The following is a 14637-nucleotide window of genomic DNA, read 5'->3' on the forward strand; positions in this document are numbered from 1 at the left end:
TTAGAGAAGTTGGGGAAATTTTAATTCATTACACAATCTGGAGTGGACTCTGCTAAAGTTTTTCACAACTAATGGTGGTAAAAATTTGAGTGTATGAAAAATAGCTTCAGGAAATCTAAGAAGCCTATTAAAATGCAGGGTGTCAAAAGTCTGTTTATTCATTGTGTCATTTATCAGAAAGTACTTCGTGCAAATAACAATGTGTTCATTAACCAGTAGTGTTGATGGTGTAGTTTAATTGCTCTCATCAAGTACAACATCACGAGTTCCCTGGCCTTCATCGGAAGGAAAACTGAATGTCCCAGCTTACCTGACCATCACACCGCTACGCTTTGGTAGTAGTAATATTTTATTATGATTTTGAGCTCAGGGCTAAGGCTGCATTATTTCTAAATAAGAAGAATTCTTAAACATTATTATTGAACACCAAATTGTTTTAGAAATTGGTTTTTCTGTAAACTTTATATTTCTAAATGAATTCAACCTAAAATCACATAGTACTTAATGTACTACGACAGCAGTCATAAAGTTGTTTTAATCACAAGTCATATCCAACAAAGAATGACATCTTGATGTTCCTACAGATTTACAGTCATTGTATTTTCTGAGCTCAAACCACTATTTTTGCAAGGTTTGATGCAAATGCAAAAAAAAAAAGTTTCCATGTTCAAAATTCATCAATTTTTGAATCCAATCTTCAAATGGAATGGGCAAACTGGTTGTATAATGACACACGGAAAGTCAAACATCGAGAGATGAATATAATAGAATTCTGTAATGTCTTCCAAGCAATGAATATGCTCAATTAAAATCATATGCTTGTGAATTGATATCAGTATTAGGCAGTACCTATCTGTGTGAAAAGACATTTTCAAAGATGAAATAGATAAAATTTCATTACAGATTCCATTAAAAGATGAATTCCACTTAAGTGAAATGTTAACCCCTCACACACAAAAATAATTCCATTCCTCCCTTGGGTAGAGCTGTATTAAAAAGCATAATTTTAAAAAATATCAATAAGACGGAATTTTTTCAATAAATAATTTTGTAGAAATTTGTTTGTCTTATTATACAAGTTATTTATAGATTATCCTTGATTTTGTCTCATGGTCTGTTGAACTTAAATATTTACTACCTTGCTCTTTTAAAAAAGATTTGCCAAATTCTGCTACAAAAAAATTAATAACATTTGGAAATGCTAAGAAAGTGCATTTTATTCAGGCTTTAAACTGTTTGATTTGAGACTCTTTATGTCCTATGCTAATCTATAAATCCATGTTAAATTTTTGGTGGAAATTGTCTAAAGCAGCTGCATAGCCTAATTAGTTGGATGATACAGTAAGGAAATCAACATAGGTTTAGCCAGGTGCAACAGTGCATGCCTGTAATACCAGAGTCTCTCAGGGACTGAAGTAGGAGGATCCTAAGTTCAAGGTCAGCCTCAGCACCTTAGTGAGACTCTCAGCAACTTTTTAAAACGCTGTCACAAAACAAAGAACTGGGGATGTATCTCAGTCACAAAGTACCCCTGGATTCAATTCGCAGAACCCAAACAAGAAGGAACAAAACACAGATTCAGACAAATCCCTATATTTCCTGAATGTTTTTAAAATGAAATTCATTTATACCGAATAGCATCTATTTTAATGGTTTATGTTTATGAAATTGACAAAAATTACTCAGAGAACCTTTGCAATGAATACTAGAACAACATACCACCCACTGCTTAAATTGCCAAATAAATATTTCACTTCCTGTTTCATTATAACTCATATTTGCCAGAGAACTGTACTTTTGTTTGAGGGAGTATGGTACAGATAAAGGTTATGAATACACTGCATAATAAAATGGGCCCATGTATACACTCAAAGCCTTTTATATAATTTAGGGAAGCTCTCAAATCTCTGAAACCCATTCATGGGCCTCAGGTTAAGAAGTCTTGCCTTGAACTACAAGTTGTTAATTTGCACAGTCTCCTCATTAGCTATTAAAAGCTTTTTAAGTTCTTTTTCTACAACTTTATCCCCCTTTTTCTTTTTTCTCCTCCATCTCTTATTTTTCCTCTTATTTTCTTTCCTTCTTCAAACATAATGTTTATTTCTACCTGGAAGGTGCACTATCTGCTTATCTTCATACCAGAGCATAAATAAGGAAAATAAGTGAATAATTTTAGTGTGAGGCATACACACAATCTGAAATCTACATACATATTCCTCAGTTAGCCAAAATACGACCTCTGTTTCATTTTTCCCCCTCATTTCTAGAATAAAGGTATTTACACAAATGAAATGAACTTAAGGTTACCCACTTGGAGGTGCAAGAGAGCTTGCTAGAAAGGAAATGGCATTATTTCCTGAAATTAAAACTCCAAACTTCACAAGATAACAATGCCTTTCATCTCAGACAATCCAAGAAGCCCTCTCTTCTGGGCGCCTGAGGGCATCACACAGACTGAACAAGAGCATCTGAAATAAAGGACCCAAGCTCCATAGAAACAGGAGTCTTACTGAATCACCAGAGTGCATTCAGCACAGACGTTGGGGACATCACAACAGTGTAGAGAAGACTACTCAATGGCTCGGGGAAAAGACTGGACCTGTTCTTTAGACATCTGGGTCTTCCGCAGCAATAACTTGGAGGTTTGTAGAGCTAAGCTTTCATATGACCCTTTTTTTTTTTTTTTTTTAAGAGACATAGATGTCTTTTCATGACTGATTTCTTTCATAAGTTTCTATTTATTGACATAAATGACTTAAAAACCTAAACTTAAAATAGTTTATTTCAAGAGAGCTATTCAAACTTTACATAAAGACACTAACATTTAAAAAGGGAGATTTGGAATGCAGTTAAAATATAGAAATCAAGCTAGACAATATATGTTTTAAGACAATGCAATCACTAAATTAATAATTGAATAATATATATTGAGCTCTTACTATGAGCCCAGTAATCCATGTATAAGGTAACTAGTATTTTATCCTCACAATAACATTACTATGTATGCACTATTATTATCCCCATTATATGGCCAAGGAAACTGAAGGGCTGAGGAAATTTATCTCAAGCACAAAACTAGTAAATGGCAGACACTGGATCTAACCACAAGCCTGTCTGTCTTAGAGGCCCAAGTCCTTATTAACTATTCAGCAAGTGCAATCCAACAGAAATACAATGCACACCAAATGTATGATTTCAAGTTTTCTAGTAGCCACATTAAAAGTAGAAAAGGAAACTAAGGAAATTAATTTAAATAATTTTAACTTTAATAAAATATTTTACTTTGTCCAATGTATTTGAAATATGATTTCAGTACATAATCAATGCAGAATGATTAAGGAGATATCTTTTTTTTCATATGAGTTCTCTGACATCTGGCGTGAATCGTATACTTACAGCACATTTCAATTTGGACTAGTCACTGAACAGCCACCTATGGCTAGCGACTACCACATTGGACACTGGGCTACTAGACCATTCATGCATTTAGCCAATATTGCTTGAGATAATTTGTATACTAGAAATGAAAATAGGGAGCATGCAAAACAAAGGCATGTTTTGATAACATTTGGCTTCCTTGGAGCTAATAAGTAAACAAATTCATTATTAAACAACTTCCCAACAGTAAGTGCAATAAAGAGAATGAAGGACTACAATGTAATAGAGAGCCATTAGGTGACTGCTCTGGATTGGGAAGATCCCGTGAGGAGGTGACATCCTGAAAAAAATCTAAACCATGCCTGCGTGTCATACACTATGGAAAGGGAGAAGACAGACAGTGAGGTGAGCTCCGAAAAGCACTATTGGTCTTCATAAGAACCGAAATGACTTTGACAGTCACCTTTCTCAAAAGATGTTGAAAATTTTAGTGAAAATGAGAGCTATTTCTGGTGGAGACACGGCTGGGAGAAAACAGTAGCACAAACATATGGCTTTTAAAATATTACCAGGTGGTCAGGATGAAGGCCAAATAAAACTGAAAATAAAACAAGTTAATCATTTGCATACTGCCAGCTTCACTGCATTTCATATAGCCCTACAACTTTTGAAGTTTTTCTACCCCTTCAAGGAAACAGGCCTCTGATCTATGTATCTCCCAGCCAGAGAGGAAATTCTCAACCTCATGAGTGAGGGCACATTAAAAAAAAATCACTGAACCACTTGAATAAACCCACACTTAATGATAAAATGCATTAAAAATGGATGTGACATTCCAGCTGAGATACATGAAGACAGGCTCTTTCTTCTCTAAAAGGAGGGAGCATTCCCAAGTATCCCATATGGGAAAGAGGAACAGTGAACGGTAGCGTAAACCTGTTTACCAGTTTACAATGAGGGTTGATAACCACAAAATCATGAGAAAAGCCACACTTACTATAGATATTCAGCTTTACATCCTTGGCTTGTTTGCCAGCTGCATTAGACACAACACACTGGTAGCGTCCCTTGTCACTTCTTCGTGCATTCTTCACCCGTAAAATTTGTCCTCTGTCTAAAAATTCAACATTGGGATCTCCCAAAAACAATGGCCTGGAAAAAAATATAACTTTATTCTATAGGTATATTTTATTTCCCCAGACTTCCTCCCTTATTAATGACACTGAAAATCATTAAATAGTAAAAGGTTAAAAATGTAAATCAAAGTTGACTGTAAAAATACAATAATGTAATGTAATAATGTAGTATACCTACACAGAAGAATAAAATGATTAAACCACTTTACTAAAGGAAGTTAGATAATTATCACTTTGAGATAAAAAGCTTTCCCATTTCAAATTTATATTTTTTGGATAATATTAATAGAATTCAAATAGAGTATTTATTTCATTCATTCGTCCATTCTTATTTGTTCTTTATTATGTTTATTATTTTTTAGTTTGCCTTGCCAATAGTTCTACCATCATCTTGATAGTATATTACTTAAATTTATGACAGTTTTATTGCTAATTATATAGTATAAAATTTAAACAAAATAATATAAGCATCATATGAGAAAAATTCTTTTTTGAACTATCACCCCAATGTGAGTCTTCTTTCTAATGTCTTACCACTTATTTTTCTTCCACATGTTTTTTGAAACACTTTCATACCTAAATATATTTCCAAAGAAATCTGAAGTTTAAATGCATACACGGTATTATGCTTTTGTTCTTTTTCACTCTATCACATTCGTTATGGAGATACTTTTGTTATGCAAAGTCCAGTGTTTTATAATATTGACTCTGCCATGAGTTATCAACCTGTTCCCCTAATGCTGGGCTTTACTCAGTTTTCACTTTCTGCCATCACAGTGATGAATGAATATTATTCAAAGAGCCTTCCTGTGGACATGCATGACTGTTTTCCTCTCCTGGGTACTGAAGGTATAATTACTCCCTCACAGCACATTACCATTGCAATTTTAATAGCTATCAACAAACTACCTTTCAAGGTACTAATCAACGTTCTGTCATCAGAATACTTTATGCTAATTGCCCTCTCTAGCCAATGCTAGATTCTTCAAGCCTTTTTTGTGTCAATAATGACTTGTGGAAAACAAAATTATATTTCATTTATATTCATCAGATTATTGAGGGTGAGAATCTTTCAACAGGATTATTGCCTAACTACATATTTAATTGCCTATTCATACCCCCATATGTTTCTCTATGTTGCTGTTTGTCTTTCTTGCTGATTTATAGAAAATATGAATACAATCCTTTATTTCAGGTACTGTAAATCTTAACTTTTTGAACTGAGCTTTAGTACAATAATGCTCTCAGTGTAATAATCCATAAACTACAACCACATTGTACGAAATAACCTTCCAGACCAACATGGATCATTTCAGTCCAGGCAAAGCCCTGGAGACTTGCAGTCTGGGAAATGTGATTGGTTTTCTCTGGTTCCTTTTGACTCAGATATAGAACAAGCTTAGGTATCAGTCTTTCTGTCGTAAGAACTTTTTCCCATTTAATAACTCAATCCCATGCAAAGGAAAAAAACTATCTCTGCATTTGAATCTTGCATTTTTCACTGTTAGTCTTCAGACAGAGGATGTTTAGTGTACAATAAATTTAAGTTCCTCTATGTTTCTAAAAGAAAGTCCCAACATTTATAAAGAGCTTTATAAGAATAAAAGATATTACAAGACTTTAAGACTGTTTTTTTGAGCAACACTGGTTTTTCTTCATACTCATTTAATAATATTCCATATGAGAAAGTAATTCAGAGGGGAAAAAATCCACACACATTTACACGTGTTTTCTATCCATTGGACCCTTGCAACAAAACCCTTGCAACAAATAGAGAAAAGATACTCACTTGCCATCTTTGAACCAGTGGATAACGGGAAAGGGAGTGCCTTTGACCTGGCATTCAATGGTGGTGTTGTGGTTGAGGACAACTGAGACTTCATTTGGGGAACTGGCACCTATTATGGTGGGTGGAACTTGAACAAAGACATTTTATCATGAAAATCTATGATTTAGCACAAAGAACTGGGGAAAAGAAGCAGATAATCAATGATTTCTATAGTATTTCAACAAGATCTCAATCCCTTTTCTCATTACACCTGAGTACCCAACTGTTAAATTTAAATATAGGAGTATATTCATGAAATATCTGCTAAAGGACAATTATAAGAATCATAATGGTATAGGGTTTATTTAAGGGAATATTAAATTTATGTGAAGGAGGAGCTCAGAATGTGAACCATGACACTCATATAATATAATATGCTATTGCTAAGTATTTTAGATAATGAATGGCATAATCAATAGCCATCTAATTTTTAAATTCTACATGTCATATGGTCATGTCTACCTTTGTCTCTTTTAAAGGACTCTAGGTATGAGATATAGCATGAAAAAAATGCTAGTTTTTATTCTTGGAATGATGAAGCCTATTAAAGAGCTCCTGTACATTTCTCTCACTACCCAATCCTCCCCTGTGCACTATGCTAAGGTGGTGTTCATATACAGAAAGTGACCAGCCACTAAAAGGGTTTCAGTAGGGAAAGAGTGGGGTGTGATCAGACGTGTGTTTTAAAACCACACTGGCTGCTGAATGAAGAATGGATTAGGGTGGTAAAGAGTGGATGCAGGGATGCAGTTAGGGGGCTATTTATTACATTAATTCACCTTATAAATGAATTATGTTGTCACAGTGGAATGGTAAGCCAGCAGATAACATAGAATTAGGAAGCAGACATGACAGGACATAGGAAGATTTCAAGAGTTGCGGAGAGGATAGTATGAAGGATGAGTCCAAGGTTCTGGAAGAGGCAAGTAGATGGATGGACGTGCAGGTCACCATGAGGGGACCCCGAAGACAACCAGAATAGAGGTTCACCGGGAACTTTCTGTTTGATAAACCACCAAGGCATTCAATGATATATAACTAAGAAGTTCAGGTCAAAATACCATGGAGAAGCCTGGGCATTTATCCTTAAATGGAGAGAAATCTGAGCTGAAATAAAAGTTTGGGAGTCAGCACCCAGATGGAATTCAAAGTCAAAGGAGGAAATGAACACCGAGAGAAATAATGCCAGTGACAACAGTGATAAGAGTTACTTAATCTGTTTATATAGCCTATCCTTAAATATAAAGATGGTAACTTGGAGGGAAAATGCAATGTGCTTCAGGCTTTGAAGCAACTAAGGAGAGGAATCATTTTCATATTGCAGCAGTTTATGAATACTAACGTTTTATGAGTGCTTTTAAAGCAGTATCATTTCTAGATCTCACTTCTACTAGAGACTCAGAAATTCTAGGTCCATTTTGATGAGCAAAATATGGGAAAAGGAGAAAATAATTTTACTACCAAATGAATTTTAAATATGAAATATAATTTTAGGAACTATAATTATAAAATTTATGATTGCCATTAAAATATTTTATATCCTAATTTATAACAGTGGACACCCACTCTCAAAATTCTTTTTCCAATCTCAGCATTCTTTCCCTGCTCTCAGATTTCTCTTTCCTGAATTACAGTCAGGAATGATTGAGTTGTAAGAACTAATTAGAATGCAGAGAAATGGATTTGCCACCTTCTTCAGTTCAAGGGCCGCCTAGCAGCTTCTACAGACATTCGCAGAATGAGAACATATGTTACACTCTGTGTCATATAGCTACTTACACAAATCACTACTTCTCTATAACTATTTCCCAGGCAAGTATTTCCTGCTCATCTATCTCCAGGTAGATTATTACTTTTACCAGTATTTCCTGCTCATCTTATAGATTTTAGACAAGCTAGTACCCTTTGGGGGTATGTGATACTTTGGGGTATATGACTCAAAGGTATCTCTGTATTCTAAGTAATATAACTTTCTATATCATATAGTACCAGTTAAAATTAAAGACAAAAATAATGATAAAGTGAAACAAATGGGATTTCTTCTATCAACTCATTTTTTTTTCTCTCTTTACTTTGTCATATAGTCAGCTCCGCACAATGTCAAAAGTGCATCTGAATCATAATATTTCAAAAAATGTTTTCCTTACCTAGTACATCAATATTGAAGTACTTCTGAGAAGTGCCTGCAATATTAATCGCTTTGCAGGAATATCGTCCTGCATCTTCTGCAGTGGCTTTGAAGAGCTTTAGCATCTTCCCATTGTTCACGATCTGAACAGCGCTGCTTTCTGTCACCTTTAAGGGTCAAAATGGTCAGTGCTATTTCCAATTCTAATAGAAATGCATAATTAGCAACTGAAGTAAAGTGTTAATATTACTATTAGTAAATCCAAATCGGAATCATTTTTTTGCAGGCAGAGAGACAAGAAATTACACACATTTGGATGCCTCTATTTACCTGGACATCATCTTTATACCACGTAATGATGGGTGATGGAGTACCTTCCACTTCACAAAGGAGACTGGTCAGCTGGTTTACCAACACTGACACGTTTATTAAGTGTTCTCTGTCTTTAATTAATGGAGGAACTGCAATAAGAGAGGAGTCATAGCAGATATTTTTATAATAAATGTCATTTTATTGTATCATACCTATATTATAAAGTCCTTCAGAAGGCAAATTTTGAGATGGTTGATGGCTAGAAAAGCTAGTCAGAATTAAACATTTGTTTCTTATAAAATGAAAGTTTTGGTTAATATATTTATAAATGTTAACTCTAATTGAAAAATTTGATTTATTATTTCAGGTTTTTGAATTCAGGATAAATTTAAGGAAGAACCTATATATTTCAAATAACACTGAAAATGCAAGGGTTTTAACTTAGGTTACATGAACCTTACTACTCATGGAAGTGAATATTGCCCAGTATCTATGAAAGCCAATATTCATCAAATTTGAAAATATACAAACCTTTTTACTCATGCCATATGGCATCTGTATAAAATTTTTACTGGAAGGGTTACTACTAAGAGGAAACAACTGGTGACAACTTCAATACTCATCTTTACAGAGAAAGGTTAAACAAATCATTGTATATCCACACTGTGGGGTGCTATACATAAGAGGTGTAAATATTTCATAATTGCAAAGATAGACTGTTTAGATACACTAGGTACAGAATAATGGGTATAATGTTGTACTATGTGTGTACTTTTTAAAATTATTATTGTTTTAGTTGTAGTTGGACACAACACCTTTATTTCATTTGTATTTTTTTTTTAATGTGGTGCTGAGGATCGAACCCAGGGTCTCGCACGTGCGAGGCAAGCGCTCTACCACTGAGCCACAACCCCAGCCCCTGTGTGTACTTTTTATAAGTAAAAAGAGGATAAAATATTATATATTCATTTTTCCTTATGTATGATTAAAATGTCTCCAAGAAGTCAAACACACACAAGAAACTGGTAACTTTTCTTTACCTCTGGAGAGGCTAAGTGGATGGCTCAGCTCAGGGCCCAAAGGATTTTACTATGTGTCTTTTTCTTCCATTTGAATTTCAAATGATGAAAAGTCACAATAAAGAATTATGTGAAATTTTAAATCAAAGATTACAATCAGATCACCAGTTTTTTGTTTGACGACACATCTGTTCACATCAATGCTAAATAATACTACATTGAAGAAATAATTCAAACATACAACAAATGAAAATGGCCACATACTTATTTATATGATCTTAAATTAATATTGTTATTCATATTTACCATGAACTTTGAGGGTGTATTTTCTTTCTGTGGTTCCGGCTTCATTGACTGCCACACAGATGTATTCTCCATTGTCATATGGTGTAACCGAAGCGATAACCAACAATGTGCCATCCTCCAAGATGGAAACACCAGGCTCTTTGCCAGTCAGCTCTCTACCATTACGTAACCATTTGATGGTTGGTTTAGGAGTCCCTTCAAAAGAATTTTTTTTTTTTTTACAAAAATTAGAAATAATTATTAAATATATCAAGAATGAATACATCTTTTGTTATGACTATAATTTGTGCCATTAGGTCCTATGTTACTTTCAAGGTATTTCTCCTGGCATGGATACTCGAAGAGATTATGGTGGTTCATGTAGCTGATCAGCCTTGAGATCTGTGGTTTCTAGTGTAAAATTTTATGAAAGCTATTTTTATCAAAACACTCAGATGATAGTAAGCAAAGCATTTTCTTGGTGAGTTCACAGTGACCAGTGATGGGGGTACTGTAGTGATCATATTGACTAGATATGAGAAGAATTTCAGAGTGAAATGAGACACAGCAAAAATATGTGACATGAAGACTGCCAAAGCAAACAGACAGCCTAAAGGATACGCAGAAATGGTGTTTCATAATTCACTTTAGGCCTAATATTGTAGGTGGGAGGAAGTTCTACTATCCATATGAATCTTCTGGAGATATCATCTGTTAAACAAAGAGAGTAGCTCAATTCTTAAAAAGAAGGCTGAGAAATCGGTGAGCAAAACTGCTTTTCCTAGACTTATTTATGACCAACAGAGTGAATGGAAGTGATGTGCTTGTGGGTAAAAATGACAAAACTATATTAGAATGTGTAATAGAGCAAAAAGGAATATTGGAAACCAATGCGATTCTGTATTAAGAATGCATTTATTTAACAAGGTGCAGGCACTCTTCTGAACCCTTCAAAATTTATTTAATTCTCATAAAATTAAAAGAAAACACATCCAATAAAATCAATATGATTCAATATAATATTGTTAATAATCTTATATTAACGGTAATAAACCCTTAAAAGATGAACTTAATCCTGTATAAATGCACACCAAAAAATGGGAGAAATACACAGAAAGTGTCACTGAGGCTAGACTCAAATTGAGTTAAAGTCTTATAAAAGTGACTATGAAAGTTGCATTTATGAAAAAAATAAAGCAAAAGATTGACCTCTTTAATTGTGCTTATCATAAAATGTTGGCTGATGAGAAAGATAAAACAGATGGACTCCAGGCATTTGTCCTGGTTTTTGAGGAAAAAAGGATGTATGATCATTTCCTTTCATCCCACTCATTCATTTATGGACCTCAATCAGACTTCTTAAGTAATATTTGTTGAATTAATAAACAAACAAGAAGGTAGAAGCATTATCAAGATGAAATGTACACTATATCTCTGAGTATTACATACCTTTTGCAGGACATGGGAATGCAATGCGTTGATTGGCCAGTCTCTCTTGGAATGGAATGTTAAAGGGAGGCTCTAGATCTTCCATTGTAGGTGGTTCTGGTAGAAAAAGGAATGGGTTACCACAGGCTTTCCTTGGGCAATTTCAAACTCTCAAGGCATCATCGACCACCTGTATTGATGGCTGCTTTCTTTCTCGATTCTTCTTTTAAATACGATTCATATTTCCAGCCGACAGGTCTTTCTATCTAGATGTGATCCAGGGATCTAAAACTTCGAGTTTCCCAAAGAAAATGCACTATTTCATGCTTCTCATGATCCTGGGCTGATTATCTTATTCCCTCAGTTAAGGCATCACAGTCATTTTTCTATCTTCTTTACTCCTCACCTCCACAACTGTTCAATCACAGGGTACCACATATATTCACATATCTGTATATTGTTCTCTATGTTTGAGATCCTGCTTACTTTAAGCCCTTCAAACCTGAGTCCATACATTATGTATAGACTCAGAATTCTACATGTCCTCCAGAATACTCTCCTAAAAACACAAATTTCATTTTGTGTTCTTAATAATGATAATCATTACTAGTACTCATTTTGTCTGTAGGATATTTCAGACCTGCTCTTTCTCCAATGTGCCAACCAGTACATCCTCTCCTCTCTTTCTAAACAGTGATTTCATGAAGAAATTCTGCAGTTATTCTTGAGACACCCATCTTTTTCACTCCCCACAGCCCACGTCTCGTTGTGTCCTGAGGACTTCCTTTCCTCTTTAATTTTGTAGACCACTACCTTTTTTACCCCAGTCCAAATACCACCATCTTTTGCCTGAACTACTGCAAGAGTCTGTTATAGCCATTTTCCCTTACATTTACTATCCAAACTGTTTTCCTACAAAATAATGATCTTTTAAAATTCCAAGTCAGGTATGCAACTTTCCCAGATACAACCCCTCAAAGTCTTTTCTCAGCATCTAGAATTAAGCTTACGCTCACCCATCTGGGTTCCTAGGTAAAAGATGATCTGACACATGACTTTGCCCCCAGCTTCCTCTCAAGCTACTTAGTACTCAGCCTGGAATGCAGCCTTCTGGCCTTGATGGAGACTTGATCCCAGTGTCTCTAAAAATTTCACATGTCCTCCTCCTTACATCTATGTCCACATAGAAGGTTCTTTTTACCTTCTTCCAGAAGGCTGGCTCCTCATTTCTACCCACTCCCCAGGGAAGCCTTCTCTGATTTGTCTTTCCATTAAAAGCCCATAGAGCTTCTTCTAGCATTTCATGATGGCACTGGCCAGTCTGCAATTAAATACTTAGGAGATATGTGAAAATATTGTATAAACATCTACCCTTTTACATTAGACTATAAGCATTAGCATTCAATACCATTTGTTGAATGAATGAATGAATGAATGAATGAATTGGACATGTTCTCCATTAGTTGTCCTAGCCACCCATTCAAAAATAATTTCAGTGTGCCACGTACTAAGTATTATGTAACTGTGCTAAGTACTATACCGGCTTATCTTTTCCTTTTGTCTTTACATTGGAATACAATGTGATAGGAATGCTCTTTCCCTAATTCCCACATGGCTGGTTCCATCTAGTTAATAAAATCTCACTGTAAATATCACTTGGTAAGAGAAGCACCACCTGACAATTCACAATACCATCCTATTCTGCGTGCTGCATTTTTCTTGATTTGTAGTTCTTGTTTCTTCATTTGCTTGCTTGCTGTCTGTTCACACTAGAATGGCTCATAAAAGCAAGGATTTTGCCTTTATCTCTACCATTTCACCACTGCCTAGAACATGACAAACTCCTGGCAGAAGTTCAATAAATGTTTATTGCTTGAAAGAATAAATTTGAATATTTAAAACTTCAAAATAAGACCAACGTTAATAGGAAAGCAGTAGATGTCAATTTTCTGGGTACTGGTTTAGAGTTCATCCTGACAAGGGGAGGTGAAATCCTATTTTAACTCTGCCCACAATTTCTTCCAAACTAAGGAGTAACTAGATAATAACAGGACATTATCTAGAAATATTTTCATTACATATGTCATCTACAGCAACTTCATTTTCAACAGTAACATTTGATGCAGGTTTAGTAAGTATGTTACATTTCCTTCTAGAAAGGTTCTCCTTTCAGAGTCACCAAAGTTATATGCAAATCATCCTAAAGTGATCACAGACTATTCAAGAATATACATTCTGTACAGACTCAGAATTTTCCTTTATTCCCCAACCCCACCACACATATATTGTCCTGTGCCCCCAAATTACCTTGGACATGTAGGATTATCTCTGCTTCATCACTGCCTGCAATGTTGGTAGCAACACATGTATATGTGCCGGCGTCTGAGGGTACAGCTTGGTTGATGCTTAACATTCCATCGGGATTGTTAATGTGCGGCACACCATCAACCAGCATGGTACTACCACCTTTAAACCAGGTGATCACAGGAAGAGGTGACCCTTGAGCATTACATGGAATATCCACCCTTTGACCAACTTGGACCTTCATGTGTTTAGGGCCATTCTGTATCTTTGGAGAAACTGGAAACAATAATTGAGAGTTAATAATCCAACTCTTTAAAAATCCTTTCCTTTTCTAACCCTAAATGAGAGCCTCTTAGCAAGATGTAGTGTGAAAAAGAGGAGTCATCTCAAGATTTGGATGACTTACTATGTGTGTGATCTAGGGTAAGTCAACAAACTTCCTGAGGCCTGTTTTTTTGTTTTGGTTTGTTTTTTAATAATCCAGGCAAAATAACAGTACATTACAAGAATTGTAGGAAATAATAGACACAAAATTCTTAATGCCAGACTTGAGGAATGGTAAGCATTTCAAAGTGTTAAGTTTCCTTTAATGTATAAATAATTTGAGGTTTTAAACCCTCCATGGCAAAGTAGATAATTTCTATAACATAAGAAAGTAAAACAGAAAGCATTTCTGTCCATGTGCTCAGTTTTTGTTCTCTTTGTTGAAGAACAGAAAGAAAGACTCCCAAATAGCACTTTCTTAATTTTGAAGAAGAAAAATCACACAGAACTTTACCATTTCCCTTTATCCACCTACCTTTAGAAATTTAAATGGGG

At 35.0% G+C, this 14637-nt stretch overlaps 1 protein-coding gene across 3 annotated transcripts in view; it reads right to left on the reverse strand.

The window, feature by feature from the left end:
• Positions 1-14637, reverse strand: part of Hmcn1 (hemicentin 1) — a 390873-nt gene that overhangs the window by 166555 nt on the left and 209681 nt on the right. For all 3 annotated transcript variants that reach the window (XM_046462680.2, XM_046462681.2, XM_058585111.1), the window contains 7 exons: positions 13822-14094; positions 11536-11631; positions 10108-10302; positions 8801-8931; positions 8490-8637; positions 6304-6430; positions 4376-4530 (listed from right to left, as the gene is read on the reverse strand). In XM_046462680.2, coding sequence (XP_046318636.1) covers positions 4376-4530; positions 6304-6430; positions 8490-8637; positions 8801-8931; positions 10108-10302; positions 11536-11631; positions 13822-14094 — 1125 coding nt within the window. The remainder of the gene's footprint in view (positions 1-4375; positions 4531-6303; positions 6431-8489; positions 8638-8800; positions 8932-10107; positions 10303-11535; positions 11632-13821; positions 14095-14637) is intronic.

The sequence above is a fragment of the Marmota monax genome, unplaced genomic scaffold (assembly GCF_021218885.2).
Source record: "Marmota monax isolate L192 unplaced genomic scaffold, Marmota_monax_Labrador192_F-V1.1 WCK01_AAM20220418_F8-fsc00250, whole genome shotgun sequence".
Classification (NCBI taxonomy): Eukaryota; Metazoa; Chordata; class Mammalia; order Rodentia; family Sciuridae; genus Marmota; species Marmota monax.